General features: G+C 40.7%; 1 protein-coding gene across 7 annotated transcripts in view; it reads left to right on the forward strand.

Annotated features, from left to right (window-relative positions):
* The window catches only part of rhbdl1 (rhomboid, veinlet-like 1 (Drosophila)), a 57,120-nt gene that overhangs the window by 27,146 nt on the left and 13,210 nt on the right, over positions 1-16,764 (forward strand). For all 7 annotated transcript variants that reach the window (XM_027289197.1, XM_027289195.1, XM_010731762.3 and 4 more), the window contains 3 exons: positions 442-666; positions 2,136-2,284; positions 2,441-2,553. In XM_027289197.1, coding sequence (XP_027144998.1) covers positions 442-666; positions 2,136-2,284; positions 2,441-2,553 — 487 coding nt within the window. The remainder of the gene's footprint in view (positions 1-441; positions 667-2,135; positions 2,285-2,440; positions 2,554-16,764) is intronic.

A 16,764-nucleotide genomic window follows, 5' to 3' on the forward strand; every position in this document is an offset into this window, starting at 1 on the left:
ATGGCTGGCCTAGCATTAAGACTGGAAACTTCTAACCTTACTCTCTACAAAAGAAACACCTACAGGCACCTCTAATTAATACATCATATCTCATTTGTTTAAACTGACAAAAACTAAAACATAAAAACTATAAATTGTACTTTTATGGGTATTATAGGCTAATTATGTGACCATTTCTTGGCCGGGAGAAGTAACTGATTGCCTGGCACACGGTGAAGACTTCAGGAAGTTAAATGAGATTCAGTGTGTTAGTTAATGAGCTTTAAAAAGGACTGGTAGGCAGATTTATTAGCTTTGGACAGAAACAGGTTAGTAGTTTCCCACTGTATCCAGTCTTTTGATAAGATAAGCTTAGCTAAAACAGTTGTTTACAACATATTTCACTGACCGTGTGAGAGTGATACATGCATGTTTTGTTTTTTTTCTCACTTTTTTCCTCAGATGAGCAGTAAGCGCTCCAGCAGTTTCCGACGAGCCATCGCCAATGGCCGCCGCACTCTGCAGAGGGAGATCCTGCTTGACGAGACGGGGCTGGGTCTGTACAAACGTTTTGTTCGCTATGTGGCCTACGAGATCCTGCCCTGTGAGACAGACCGGCGCTGGTACTTTCACCAGAACCGCCTGTGTCCCCCACCTGTCTTCATTGCCATCGTCACCATCGTACAGGTGAGATTTAGAAGGTGACATCATGGACGTGAATAGTATCATTTATTTGTGGCTCCCACAAAAGCTTGATCTACTGTACTCTGTATTTTTGAATGAACAGACGAATCACAGTTTAAAGCTGTTCAATCTAACCACTGAGTAGACTGCAGAGGGCCCAAAGAAAAACAGCGTATTATATTTAAAACCCAAAGTGCACCCTTGTGGTTCAGCAATGATTTAGGATCACCTAGGCTTTTCTGGACTGGAAATTTCAAAATCAAAGGATATTTTGAGGGAAAATGGTCACAACAATAATCTCCCATGTCATGCAACATTGTGGTCAACACACAGTGTCAGTTATTGTTTTTGCAAAACATGATTAAAAAGCAAGAAAAAAGGCTGGACAGTTTATTCCAAGGCTCAAGAAAATAAGAAGCAGCTGAAATAACACGGGACTCACACGGGACTCCCGTACTAATCAGAGTAACACTTTCAATACCATAATAAACATAATTATGAACATGTTGTTTCCCTCTTAGAGATCCCTTTGCACTCGTCTTCTGTAGACCAGGTCATTGTTCTTGGTGACAGCTGCAGCAGCTCTGAAGCAAGGTCTGCCAAGCTTCACTATGCTCTCTGTATCTCTATGGTAGTACCCAGCTGCTGCCTCTCATTGTCTATTATAACCTTTCTTCAGACACTGAATATAGACTTGCCACAAATTAAAATATTCCCCAAACATTTGCCATGCTGTTCTTAGATATGTGCTACCAACCCACAGCACCGACTTAAGACTGCTCAGCTGGCTCAGTCGTTGGCTTCAGACCCACTGAAAAGATTTTCTGCCTTTGATCACGCTTTACTGTGATTCCTCCAAGCTGAAACCTTCAGTGAGCCTGCGTGCAGGGATTTTTTTTTTTCCAGACACTGGTTTTAGGAACTTTGAAACCAGGTCAGTGAGCACCCCAGCTTCCACAGTGGCATTAAATGACCTATTATACACATTTGGAAAAAAAAAACACAAATGCCCTTATAGGCCACTGGTGAATGGTCGGGGATTTAGCTGCAAAAATAACCTACAGCCTCTTAACAAAACTTCAACCTTTTCCACTGAAATCATCATAATTCTGAGACAAGAAAGCCAAGTGCTCTCATAATGCCTCCAAATGGCACTGAATGGTCTGTAATGACAATGAGGATGTGATAATAACGGTTCGTATTCATTTTAATTCACAGAGACAATGAGTCATTATTCTATAAAAAGAAATTAATGGAATTGAGCCAGATGTGCTTTTTTTCTGCAGGCAGTCATTGTCTCCAAAAGTCTAATAAGCATCTGCTGAGGAGTACAGAAAGACACATCACAGGACCTTTATGAAGCACAATGCTTTTCTGCACAATTTCCAGCTTTACACCAGTAGTGTGTAAGAGAGAGTATGTGAATGGGTATGTCAAAACTGTCAAAAACTGACAGTTTGGTGTCATTTCAGATCATCGTGTTCATGTGCTATGGCATCATGCTAAACAAGTGGGTGCTGCAGACCTATCAGCCTGACTTCATGAAGAGCCCCCTGGTCTACCATCCCGGCCACCGTGCACAAGTGTGGCGCTTCTTCAGCTACATGTTCATGCACGTCGGGTACGGAGCTCCACTCACCACACGTTGATTTTTTTTTTGTAGGACAGGTTCAATTAAGATCTGTTTGGTTGTTGCAGATGTTACGCAGCGGTAAAGAGGAACAAATATCATGTGCCGTCATTTGAATCTTGTTCTCTCTCTGTGCTCTCTCCTCAGTTTGGAGCAGCTGGGGTTCAATGCTTTACTGCAGCTGATGATTGGCGTTCCTTTGGAGATGGTCCATGGCATCTTACGAATAAGTCTGCTTTACATGGCAGGAGTGCTGGCCGGTGAGTGCCTTTTAATATATTAATATTATGTAAACCAGTGGTTCTTAAAGACTCAAGACATTATTCATTACCATTTTTCCATGTTCAATAGGATTGCACCGCATAAAAAAATGAGCCGATGCCTCACATAAACAAACAATTTACAAAACAAACATTACTAATAAGCATCTTTAATTTATGTGTAGTGTAAATATTTAGTTTGCACAGCCATATAGCCTGAAACTGCTGACTTCTTTCATTTGAATTGTAATTAGATTCATATTGTTTCACTTTTATTCTTTAACTTCATTACACGTTTTATGTCAGCGTTAAAGCAACATCTAATAGAAATCGATATTTCTTTGATTTAGCGCCCCCTGCTATCGTAAATATGGACAGCTGCACATGTGTATTTCTCATGATTACTTATGAAGAGGAGTGAGTCAACAACTTTGCTAACAGACAAACATCAAGCAAGTGCAACAACACAGACAGCCAAAGAAGCAAGAAGCCCAGCTTGGTGTCTGTCTTTCAGCCTTTTATTTCATCAAGCTCTTCACCTCTGTCATTATGTCCCTAGAGGCTGATGAGCCCTGTTACATTGTCCCCTCTAAGCATTCCCCCTCGCCCTGGGCCTCCTCTTTCTGATGGTCCAAAACACTTATGGTACAAACCCAACCCAGCTAACATTATCTAGGGTTACCTAACAGCACCTATGGTTTGGAAGCATACTTCTCCTCAGGTGATCGTACGACGTAATGACTTGGAAAAAAAGCATTCACCTGATTACACGTCAGTGCAGCATGTGTTATTTTATGGTAGAAAAGTTACATAATGTCGTTTTAATCATTTTGCTAATTAGTCAAACTACTTATAACAGATGGTGTCATTATTAGATGAAAAGTGTGTGTATGTGTGCTGTGTGAGTGGACTGCAACACTAGAAGACCATGAAATGAACAATGGAGTGATGTAGCACATACTTTCGGTATTGTTAGCAAAATGTTCAGACGGTTGTAGACAATCTGCAGTGTAATATGGACTTTCCCTTTTTAGAGCAATGACACAGAAAATGCTGTTTACTCTCTGTTCTGCCCTTTGTGTGTATTTTTTGCCAGTCTGTCTGTGCTGACCTAGTTTGTTTCATTATAGTTTGTATGTCTATTATTAAGAAAAGTTCTATGATGTTTGTTGTGTTGGCGCTTTCATCGCTTATCAAATTGCTGTATAAAAAATGAGTCAGCATCTTGTCCTCAACATGACATCCATCCATGAGTAGGCCTGTTTGATGGTTTTGATAAATCTGACCCGGCTCGTGGCCCAAACCTTTTGAAAAAAACCCAAAAAAAACAACAACAACGTACGAGTCACCAAGCCAAATGCAAAGGAGTGACTCACTGTGCCCAGAGGTCTGGCTGCAGCACTCATGTCTTTTGTTGACGAGATACCTCATTAACTTTCATCCTCCTCCGAGCCAGTTTGCAGATTGGAAATTTTAAATCCACACTGATTGCTAGATGTAGTTCCTCACTGCAGTTTTTTTTAGCTGTTAATGCGTATTTTCAGAAGTCATATTAACATGGCGGCATTAAAACTCTCTTCCCTTTCATCTTCACTGGGAACAATTTCTAGCTTGGATCTTGCAAATCTCTTGCTAACTATTATTTGATCACTGTTGAGAACATTAGTCAAATTAATATTGAGTTATATTCCTTCATTTTCAGTATTTTTATGTCTTCTTTTCTAAGTGACTAAAAATCCTTTATTTTTCTTGTCCTGTCCTCTCTCTCGTCACATACAGTAACAAAATGGTGTAAAGCTGGTAAAACTCCTTGTGCTCTGTAAAAGTCAGACCCTCTATACACACTCGCGCACGCTCCCTCGTAACACCCGTGAATTATTGGGGCTTTGATTTATTTTAGCAATGATGACAGAGAGAGATAGCAAACGAGCAAGAATGGGGGGAAAAGTGGGAGAGTAATGCAGGGTTCCTCTCTGGGGAATTAGACAAAGTGCAGTTTGAGATGCTGTTTAGAGAAAAAGCTGCAGCCGGAATCAGAAAGGAGGAGAAAGCGATGAGGAGATGGTGATATTTATACCTCCAGAGCCTCGAGTCGAACCGCATTCATTAGAATTTTTTATGCTCAAGTTACATCGCAGTGATCAAAAATTGAATCGGTGTAGTTTGAGTTGAAGCTGCGTGTAAGTGTCTGGAATGAAATTGAATTTTTTTTTATTGCATTTATGCTTCAATACAATATAAGTAGTATAAATTAAATCACCATCTTGATTCTTTGAGTAGATTTTGAGCTCTTTTAGTCTGACAGATGAGGAAGCTGAATTCCTCCTGAACAGTGAGGAAGAGCTGGGCTGATGATGAACAGCTTTTATATCATTTCACTGTCTGGTTTTGGCTGATGGAGCTGTGCTGGCCCAGAAGTTGTGAAAGTAGTCCATTAAAAAGCAGGTTGGGAAGTAAACTTGGACTCTTGTGTGTGTGTGTGTGTATGTGCGTGTGTGTGTGTGTGTGCGTGCGTGTGCGTGTGTGTGATCTTGTGTGCTTTGGAGTTTTGAAGGAGTCGGTGGTGGTTAATGACACTTCCAGGGTTAATGACAAGAGGCAAGTCCGCTCACCCGGGCTTTGAGCACAGCAGGAGGTTTTTAAAAGACACTCAGACTCTGTGTAATGAAGCACACTGGTGATGAGGACGGCACTGTTGCATGGAGAGATTTCTGATGAAATATAAGTCAACATAATGAATGAGCTTTTATAAAAAGTTTGTCATTTAAAGGTGCAATTTTAAGTTTTAAAACCTGACCACTCAAATGAATGAATGAATTCAAATGAATGGGGTTAAAAGGTCACCAGCATTATGAAGCCTCAGACAAAGGCTTGCTTGCCATGAATTTTGAATGAATTGTGATCATTTTGTAATCATCAAATTCTACGTCTTACTCTTTTGCAACGTAAACTGTAAGCTAGACACAGACAGAGAAGTTGGTACATGAAATAAAAAAGTCAGTACACAACAGGTAGAGTATCATAGTTTCGTCCACTTTCAGAAACATTTCAGGCTGACTGTGGAGGGTCTGGCCCGGTCTGATTGTCTGATTTGCGGGCCACACCGTGACGTCGGGTTGCGATTCCCTAAAAGATTGATCTGGGTTTTTTATCGGACACCCCTGCGGCCTTTACCTCTTCAGCCAAAACACACTACCCCCCACTCAAATGAATGGAAAAATGCAGGATCTGAATGTGGCCTTAATCAGGTTGTTTTATCTGTTATCTGTGGTCGACTTAACTGATACTACAATGTAAATATTCTGTGGCTGAGATTTTACAATTACACAACGTTATAATGTTTTTTCAATTTATGAAAAATGTAGATATTACAGACAGATGGGTAGATAATTATGCGAAATATAGCATCCATTTATTTGTTAATATACCTCATCAGCCATCCATTCTTTTTCACTGATCTTTTAATGTGTGTGTCTGAGTGTGCATGTTGTTTCACTGCATCTCATTTTGCCTGTTTCCCCTCAGTCTTTCTTTATAAACTTACAAGTGCTTGTGGATGTTAGAAATTGCCCACCGCTTTAGGTTTCTTTCCTCCTTCCCTGTTTTGTTGCCCATGGCTGTCTCATGTTTATATTCATGCAGTCTTATTCTAGCTCATGAGTTCAATCATGTCGGCTGTTGCTATCAGCTCCTGCATGCATGTTGCTTGTTATTTTTGTGCGGCGGCGGAGCTTTCAGGTTATGTAGCTCCACTCGGTGTGTGCGTTTACGGAGCAATGCGCTGCAGGTGTTGTGCCTTTATGTGTGTGCAAGAATTTCTGCACCACAGGGCTTACTTTCAACGGCAAAAGAGAGACTTTTTTTGGAAATGCAAAAGTAAAAACTGTTCTCACAGATATACGTGCATGAACACAAAACTCTGCTGTCATTATTTTTGATAAATGAATAGATGAATTAGCTTCACAAAGTACTAGGTTTTAATCTGGATGGGTCACAGGTGTTTTATACATATCCGTATACCTTGGTAATGGTATGATTTTTTGCACTGGTCCTGCATTGTTGTGCACCCTTTGAAAAGTATGACATTGCACATTTTGTCCTCAGATGTTTGCTGACAAAAGGAACAGTTCTATAATTATTTTCTGACAGTGCTATTCAGACCCCGGTCCTTGTCCTTGCTCACTTTGCATCCACTTAGTAGTCTTTCATGGCTCTGCAGCACTAACAGGAGCTGAAGCGCCTCTTTTGAATGTCATCTGAATAAGCATTTAATTTGAATTTTATGTGTTGACAAATGTAAAAAGTTGAGTCATGTTCAACATTTTAACCCAGGAATAGAAGTGGGCATTCCTCTTTTTTTTCCATCCACAGTCTTTTTTTCTTTCTCTTTCGGGTCTCCTTCCCTCGGGCCAATAACTCTTTTGGTTTCATCGTGTGCTTTAGGACAGGATCAGCCAGAACAGCTAGAACACCATGTCTTTTTTCTCATAGCACTGTGTGAGCCTCAGGGTGTCTACCTCCACTAACATCTTACATTTGACACAGTCCAAATCTTCTAGCCGCCTTTCAGCAAGCTGTCTCACAATGTCCCACTCAACTCACAACCAGTGTGCTGATGAGGTTTTATTGTTGACATACTGTTGTTTTTTTTTTCCCCACTGTTTTCTGCCTGTCAAAGTCGATTCTGCAAATCTTCAATATGACAAAACAAAGACCTGGGGTAAAGCTTTCACTGTGAATCATCTGGTTTTTGCTGACGTATAAGCAAATTCTGGTGGAAACAGAATCTGTTGCTGCCTTCATGTTTGGTTGTAAAGGAAGAAGGTTGTAAGCGAGCATGAAAGAAGATGTGTTTAGCCCTTATTTAGAGAAAGTGTTAGTGCTGGTGTGAGTCATGTGTCCTGCATATTGGCTGTTGCGTGTCATCCAACTCTCTTTTCAGTTTGCTGTACCGGAGAAATAATCTTTTAAAAAATATATATCTTAATTGTATTTGTGTTTTGTTTATTTATCTGTTTTGTTTATTTTAATAGGGACACCGACACGGGCATAGAATATTCACTGAGCCGAATAATGCTACAAATCAAAGCATTTCATTTGCAAAGCTCGTCCCCAGACGGGCTTTTAGAGAAACAAAAACATGCACAGTGCAATAAAAAACACAATAAAGATGTAATAAAATACATATGCAAAGACACAAAACAGACAGCAAGTAGAAGATAACGCCATAAAATAATACAAACTCCTGAGGACAGATGCCTCATCTCACCCCTTGCTGCATGCCTGCTTATTCTTCAGAAGCTGTATCGACTTAGAAATACATTTACTGTGCTTAAGTACAATTCTGATATACTTTTATTCAGTATTTCCACACTTATGCTGCTTTATTCTATCAGAAAGAAATATTGTACTTTCTGCTTCACTGTATTTATTTAACAGCTATTGTTACTTTCTTTTCAGATTTAAGTTTTACATACAAAACATCAGTTTATAAAATGTTATTATAGAGGACATAAAAAAGCAGCACATGAAGCAGTTTGCTCCGCCTCAACAAACTACACCATTAAAACTTTGCTTACATAATAACACTTACATAATATAATTAAAAATGACCAAATAATATAGTAATTTAAAACTAACAGGGGTTATTATGCTTAATAATATGCATGAGAACTTTCAAAACTTTAAATTTACTTAGATAATTAGGGCAGTGACTAATGATTATTTTCATTATGAGTTTAACTGACAATTATTCTTGCGATTCATTGTTTATGTCTATTAAATGTTGAAAAAATGGGGCATCCTAGTAGCTCAACCATGTCCAAAGGCTCAGGCCTTGCTGCAGCAGCCCGGAGTCCAACCTGTGGCCCTTTTCTGCACGTCATCCCCACTTTCCCATCACTTTTCCAGCATCGAATAAAGGTTTAAATGTCCAAATATAGTGAGTGAAAAAATATCCATTTGACCTTCTCATAGTCCACATTTTTTATTTTACTCAACCAAATGTCCAAAAGCAGTCTACAGTGAAATATGGTACAGACCAGCAGCAGAACTTCTCATTTGAAAAGCTGCAAAAGCTGAAACAGAGAATATACTGTTTGGTATATTTCGTAATATTTTTAGTACTTCTTCTGCCACTGTCCCTGGTCAAAAATATTCCTATGCATGCACCTGAGTTACTGAACTGTAAACCTTGAGAGGTTTCACCCTGTCACTGAGCACCTTAAGAGCAGGTGGACTGGCTCGCCAACCTATGGAGGAGCCTATGTTTTGAATTATGCAGTGAGAGTTTCTCCTCCTTTCGTGCAGGAGCCTGTAAACAGAATATTAACTATTTACTGTAACAAACAGGCTCACTCTGCTTGTTGGTGTCCTCAGTAAAGATGGGGAGGAGACATGTAGCCTGATGTCGTTTGTGGCCTGTTGGTAAATTGTAATGGAAATGTGATAAATGGCTGCATGTCAGTATAACCTCATTGTTGCATGTCGGTTGATGTTGTCATTACTTAAAAAGCGGCATGCCAAGTTACATGTAATGTTTAATCCCTCAGCAGTTGATTAATGTTGTTCTGATATCAGGCCGGGCATAGTGGCCTTCTAACTCTCTGTATTGTCGCTCCTAATTTAGCCTGATGATTGTTTCTGCATCCTACGCTAATAAAAGCCTATTCAGTCTCTAGATGACTGGAGGTCTTCAGGCTTATTTTTTCCTGTGTTACACTACCACGTTCCTGTTGTGTAACTGATTTAAGCTTTTTAAAAGTGCACTGCACATATTTAGGCAGAGTAAATATGATTATATCTGCTACCAGTTATTAGAGAGCCTTGGTGCGTGGCCAGGGCTTTGTCCATCAGCCGTTTTGCTGATGTTTGATGTTTGGTTGAGACACACAAGCTGCAAGTTATTCTCTTCCATGGAAACCTCAAAACTCTGACGTGCCAGCTTTTGATTAAATGTACAAGATTTAAATCAATAACTTAAATTGAGTGATTAAAAAAAAAAAATAGAGCTTGAATAACTGATATAGGTTTTATTCACTGCTATTTGTGGATTTCACATTCTAGAGGGTGGAAATGTAACTCATTGTCTTTCTCCCTGGAAGATTTCCTCCTCTCAAAGGTCAGATGTAGAAGATTTAGGAGGCTCCATTTAGTTAGTGTAAGGCCTGGGTGCTCAAACAAGCTGTAACAGAACCCACCTGTCAATCAAAGCGGCTACATTGTTAATTATGTATAACTTTAAGCCTTAATATAATTTGAACAGGTGAGTTAAATATAAATTGACCCTCAGTACAGTTGTCATGAACAAGGAAATTAGCTATCGAGACCAAAACTGTTTTTGTACCAGGCTGTAATCGTGTTTATTTCTGCTGTGAAGTTGGACATTTTAACATTGGGACCTATGCAGATTGACTAGTTCTGCAGCCAGTTTCAAGTGGAAAGACTTTCACTTGAAAAGTTTGCCTTCAGTTTTTTTCGGAGAAATTGGGAGTTTTCTTGTCGTAAAGTTGAGTCAGATAAAGTGCCGCAGCTTCACACTCTGCATCAGCAACCAAACTGAGTTAATGAGAGAGAGATGGAGATAAAAAAGCATCAGCGAACACAGGGCTGGATAAATAATTCTCAGTGCCAGAGGGGTGTGACTCGGTCTCTGACTCTCCTACTTTGGCTCAGCACTGGTGTAGAGAGATTTAACAATGTGCCGATTCGATTGGCTCGGGGTAAATATGGGATGGTTTGTGGAGAGGGGAGGAGAGAGGAGTCGTTTTTTAGGACTGTGAGAGCTGTGGCGTCATCTTTGTGTTCCTATTGCCAGCTGAATATCAATTATTTCTTGCTTGCTCTTACTTTGAAGGCCTGCTGGTGGAGTGTGTGGCTGTGACCGTGCAAGATTGTCAGTATACAAGGTCAGACTTCTGTCTTTTTAACTGTCTTCAGCTGCAGGCCGCAGTATGCCTACAAACTGTGATTTGTGTTGCGCTGAAAAGTCTGGCCCTGTGTTTCTGATCTACTCCCCTGGTGCTGAGCTGAACTGAGGAGGCAGGGTGACCTTGGTGCGTTGCAGAGGCTGCCAGCGTGATTATGGTAATTCCCAACCCCCCCATCCCATCCCACCCCACAGTCAACTCTTCCTAGGTGACACCGAGCTCACTTCCTTTACAACCACCCCCTGCAGCCTCGCTGATAACGACACCGAAGATGATGAATATTTCTTCTGTAATGCCGCCTAATTGAAGGTAGCCCATTTGTGTGGAGCGAGCCCACCGTGTTTATGGCTATCTATTTGCATCTGCTGCGTGAAGCTAATCCAGGACAGCAATATTTGTCAGGCGCTCTGTTGGAGTTACAGAGGAGGCAATTTCTCTGCTTAGTTTATGTAGCGTTTACTTTGATGGTTAGTTTCAAGGTCCTCCTTCTCTGAAGAAGAAGAAGAAGAAGAAGAAGAAGCACATCGCCCTTGCTGTACCAATCACTTTGGCTTTATAACCTTGGCCACAAGAAGTGATTTCATGCTCTTTTTCATTGAGAAATTTCTGTAATTTCCAGCCAAGGTCAGCCATTGTTCTTGTTAGATGAAAAGCTGTCAAGAGTGATAACCGCTTCAGTCGTGACAAGAATTTATGTATTTTTTTATTTATTTTTTAGCGTAGCTTCTTATGGCACAAACAACTTCTGGAGCATTAGGCGCATTTGAACGTACCGTACACTCGCTAATCTGTAAATTTGATCTCTTCGCCTCTTTGGTTATAGGCATGCTCATATGCCCACACACACTCTCCCAGATCAGATATGATTATACTTTTCCCACTAACTCGTGGTGCTGAGCTGAGCAGACTCCTCTCTGCATCTCTGAGGAGGTGACTTGTGGAGAATATTGATTTTTGCTGATGCCCCTTACTCTGGGGGAGTATAAATATTATCATATTTTTCCTCATGTGGCAAATGTGGACAGGGCAGAAAACTGTTAGAATAAACAGAATCAATCTCTAAGGAAACCAAGGTCAAGGTGTGTTTACAGTGGCCATGTTGGCACACAGTAAATTTGATGAATTGTAACCATATATATATATACAACACACTAAAACCACACACACACATCTGTGTGTGGGGTTTCCTTATTGGTTGTTCATCTAATGATCTGCTTTGACTGCAGTGCAGGAGTGCAGGTGAGCGGTGTTTTGTCACTTTGAGGATGCTGACAGTTTGGATGCTTGACACCGGAGATAAGTAAAACTTTGCAGACTCCGTCTTTCCCTTCACATCGTCTGAGGGGTTTCTTCCTTCCCGCCCACGCACTACCAGGGCATGAAGAGATGGATGAAGATGTTAGATTGGATGAGGACTGATTGCGAGTCATGCTGCTCCACTTTAAGGGAAGTGACAGATATGATATTTCCCTTATGTCTTTCTGTGTAGATGACACAGAGGAGTCCATCTTCTTCTTCAGGTGGGAAAATATCTTTAATAGAGCTCCCACAGTCTGACAGCACTATTATAGTTGAAATGAGGCTTTGAAATAGACACTATTAAATGACATTTGAAGCTATGAGCTTTTCAAATGGACTGTAAAGGAGACAAAAGACCATGTGACAGATGGTCTGCCTGCAGAGTCACTCTGACATTTACTTATTTACTTACTTATCACCTGCAGAACTGTGTCGGCTCATATACCCAAAACTGAAGAAAGTTGCCCTCCAAAATCAAATTATACCCTCTTTTCATGTTGCATAAGTCGAGTGTGGGATTTAGGGCATTGTGCACTAATATTTGTGGTAGAGGTTTGACTGTTGACAATGACAATATTGAGGTGTTTTAGGGAGTTTAGAGTGTGCCAGTGAATCAAAGTGACCAAAGACATCATGGCTCATGGTCAGACAGATCCAGAGAGTTTAACTCAGCCAGCTGCAGCTAGAGTACAGAAGATAACTTCAATTTCTGTCATGTACAGTGACATATAAAGGCCATTAGTACAACAGGATGTGTGATTTGGTTATAGAGCTAAGTAATGAAATATATATCAAGTAACTAGAGCTTGGTCTGATTTTTTTTTTTAGGGTTTAAAAATAAATGTACTCTCCCAGCTTTGGTTCTTTATTTACAGCTGTTACAGCAAACAGTGACAGGTGAATGAGCTTCAGTACATCAGTATTTTTTTTTTAATGCATTAGTTCAGTGTTCCTGCCTGTGTTGTTGCTGTGGCTGATTTTATATACACTGTGCTGGTGTTCATGTTTGCTGTTTGCAATGAATGCCGCACAGCATTTTGTGTGACATCACTAAATAGACAAACTTTCACTCAACACGCCTGACTCTCTCCGAAACTTTTGCTGTTTCTGTTTTCTCAATGGTGAAGCTTTCCTTCTTATTCTTATCATTGTGAATGAATCTTTGTGTTTTGGACTGTTGGTGAGACAGAATATGCAGCATGTCACTTTGCTCTGTAATTGATGGCTTTGTCAACATACAGCCAATATTGGCTTTATGCAGATATACTGGTATTGGTTTATACGTCGATAAGTAATCAGAAATGTTTGAGGTCGTTTCCAACTGTGTCGCGTTTACATAGTTTCTTCTGCTACTACAAAATGTCCCACTGAAACAAATGTCTTTATCCTTATCTGTCCTATCCTCAATTTTCAGATCCTTAGCATAACTTAATTATGATGTCATGTGTACATTGCACAGATGAACATAATTGTAGTGTTGTTGTAGTGTGTAGCATGTTTCTTCTTTTAGTTTTCTTCTTTGTCATTCAGGTCAAATAATGATATCCACACTGAGGTGGCTGCAAATAACTCCATTACTGTGTCTATAACTGTTTCTCTATGTTCCTTCAACTAAAATCCCCCAAAGTTTGTTCTTATATTCACATTTGTCTGTTACTTGTCTCTGTTAATCTGTTACTTGTAATTTGGCAGCAGAGTATTTAAAAAAAAAAAAAAAAAGGCAGACCCTGTTGTTCTAATTGCATGATTGCACTCTCAGTGTCTGCTGTATCACCGCTTCTCGTGCACTCGCCCTTCCACTCTTTCCATCAGTGCCTCTCTCTTCTTATTTGTGCTTAGTAAATAAATCTGATCAGGCATTTCCCCACTTTATTAGCCAACACAGGCAGCCCCGTGATTTCAGGAGTGCTGACTGCAGCACATCTCTCTGCAGGACCACAAGATTAAATGCATACAGGATAGATCTGTCTGAGGCAAGCGTGCACAAATAGAGCAACCCAAACCCAAAAGCTAACAATCCCACAGTATCAACGGGTAGAGCTTTTCTGCACTGATACTGGCATGTGAATTGAGCCAGAGAACTGTTTTTTTTTTATTTAAATATTTAACCTTTTTATGACAGACTCAAAATAATCGTACAAATTTCTGGTCTCAACAATGAAACATGACAAAATAAATGTGTGTGGTCTTCCCTCATGGCCTCCTGGCTAAAAGTTCTAAGAGCTGGACATGTTTTCACTGTCGCATCTGTGCTTTAAAGCCACTCCAATCAATATTTTCATATTAACGACCGGTCAGATGACTGTATAATGTGTAAGGGGTCGCTTGTAGTGACAAACCAGCAGAGGATTATCACCTGACTCTGCAATTCCCCTCAGCTCTCCAGAGCTTTATATCATCTGTCATCTCATTTTCATTTCACTCTTTTGGTTTTCCAGCCCAGCTTACTGCTCTCATCAGCATTGTTTACAGACACAGAAGGCAAAGTGAAAAAGCTCTGATAAAAACCTACTGTGCACCACCTGTCCAGCACCAAAACACAGACTGACGGACAGAGTTAACTGGTGAACATAGTAGAGCATTTAGCAGCTAAAGAGCCAAACATAGAAGTTGATGAAAACCAAACAGAGCTAAAAAAAAAAAAAAGGAAAAAAAAAAAAAGTGTGAATGACTGAAGCACATCTCCAAATTAATGCTAATCTCATTCTGTATCAGTTACACTGACAGTATAGCTGTTTTGAAGCTCAAAATTTGTGCCGCTGGTCGCTGCCATCCTGCCTCTTCTGCCTCCCGACTAATGTTAAAATCGGCATAGACGTGGATTATTAACAGACTTCGGGTGGGCTGGGTTATGGAATTTTCTATCCTTAGTTTACACAGGGGGTCACATGTGGGCCTTGAGGTCCTCTGCAGTAGTAGTTGTTTGGCTTTGGTTGAGAACAGCATGCGCCAGCTCCACACTGTGGTGGCCAGGGTCGAAGAGACCCTATGTTGACATAACAGACGTTGTCGTTTCTTTAAGATAACCAGACATCTGTGTCTCCAGACTAGAATGTGCTGACAGTACACAAACATGGGTCAATACATTCTCTTTTGACTAATTCTGGGCATATAGTATTTGTGGTGCTATCTGTAGAGGTTTAAAGTCTGACCACCAGCATGAGTTCGACAGAATGTGAGACTGACTCAGGCACTTCTGATGTACTTTGAGAGTGTCTCTAATTCTCTTTGGCCAAGCTTCAATAAATATTACAGCATAAGACATCAGAGGCTCCTGAACAATTTCTTCCTTTCTGACCTCACCATTGACCTTTGACTTCAGCAATTTCTCCACAACACCTGTCAATCCAAGTTTGAGCTTTATTTGATAGAGACAGCTTGAAGAGTGACAGGAATGACATGCGGGAAAGAGCCACAGGTTGGATTCGAACCCTGGGCTGCAGCGGCAAGCACTGAGCCTTTGTACGTGGGGCGGACGTACTACCGACTGAGCTAAACAACACCCCGTGAAATTTAGCTATAGATGTTATGGATTTTTCTATCCTTAGGTTACACAAGGTCACGTGTATTAATTGTTTGTCTTAGACTAGGTGCCACCATATCTCAACACTGTGGTGGCCAGGGTCGAAGAGGGACCTAGTGCTTGCCGTTGACGTTCCAATCTGCGTGAACAGACATCTGTGTCTCCAGACTAGAATATGCTGACAATAACACCTCCATGGGTAAAGACATTCTCTTTGACTAATTCTGCTCTTCAAGCTGTCTCTATCAAATAAAGCTCAAACTTTGATTGACAGGTGAAGTCAAAGGTCAATGGTGAGGTCAGGAAGGAAGAAAGTGTTCAGGAGCCTCTGATGTCTTATGCTGTAATATTTACTGAAGCTTGGCCAAAGAGAATTAGAGACACTCTCAAAGTACATCAGAAGTGCCTGAGTCGGTCTCACGTGCTGCCGAACTCATGCTGGTGGTCAGACTTTAACCATCACGGATAACACCACAAATACTATACGCCCAGAATTAGTCAAAGAGAATGTATTGACCCATGTTTGTGTACCATCAGCACATTCTAGTCTGGAGACACAGATGTCTGTGTATGTAAAGAAACGACAACGTCTTTATGTCAACAAAGGTCTCTTCCACCCTGGCACCACAGTGTGGAGCTGGCGCATGCTGTTCTCAACCAAAGCAAACAACTACTACTGCAGAGGCCCTCAAGGCCCACATGTGACCCCCTGTGTAAACTAAGGATAGAAAATTCCATAACAACAGGTAGGTAGCGTTACAGGTGGCTTGTTTTGAGCACCCGGGCATCATTCAGCCACCCGAAGTCCGTTAATAATCCACGTCTTTGCCGATTTTAACATTAGTTGGAGGCAGAAGAGGCAGGATGGCAGCGACCAGCGGCACAAATTTGAGCTTCAAAACAGCTATACTGTCAGTGTAACTGATACAGAATGACATTAGCATTAATTTGTAGATGTGCTTCAGTCATTCACACTTTTTTTTTTTTAGCTCTGTTTGGTTTTCATCAACTTCTATGTTTGGCTCTTTAGCTGCTAAATGCTCACTATTTCACAGTTAACTCTGTCCGTCAGTCTGTGTTTTGGTGCTGGACAGGTGGTGCACAGTGGGTTTTTATCAGAGCTTTTTCATTTTGCCTTCGTGTCTGTAAACAATGCTGACGAGAGCAGTGAGCTGGGCTGGAAAACCAAAAGAGTGAAATGAAAATGAGATGACAGATGATATAAAGCTCTGGAGAGCTGAGGGGAATTGCAGAGTCAGGTGATAATCCCTGCTGGTTTGTCACACAAGCGACCCCTTACACATTATACATTCATCTGACCGGTCGTTAATATGAAATATTGATTGGAGTGCTTTAAAGCACAGATGCGACAGTGAAAACATGTCAAGCTCTAGAACTTTAGCCAGGAGGCCATTAGGGAAGACCACACACATTTATTTTGTCATGTTTCATTGTGAGACC

This window comes from Larimichthys crocea, chromosome XVI (assembly GCF_000972845.2).
Source record: "Larimichthys crocea isolate SSNF chromosome XVI, L_crocea_2.0, whole genome shotgun sequence".
Taxonomy (NCBI): domain Eukaryota; kingdom Metazoa; phylum Chordata; class Actinopteri; family Sciaenidae; genus Larimichthys; species Larimichthys crocea.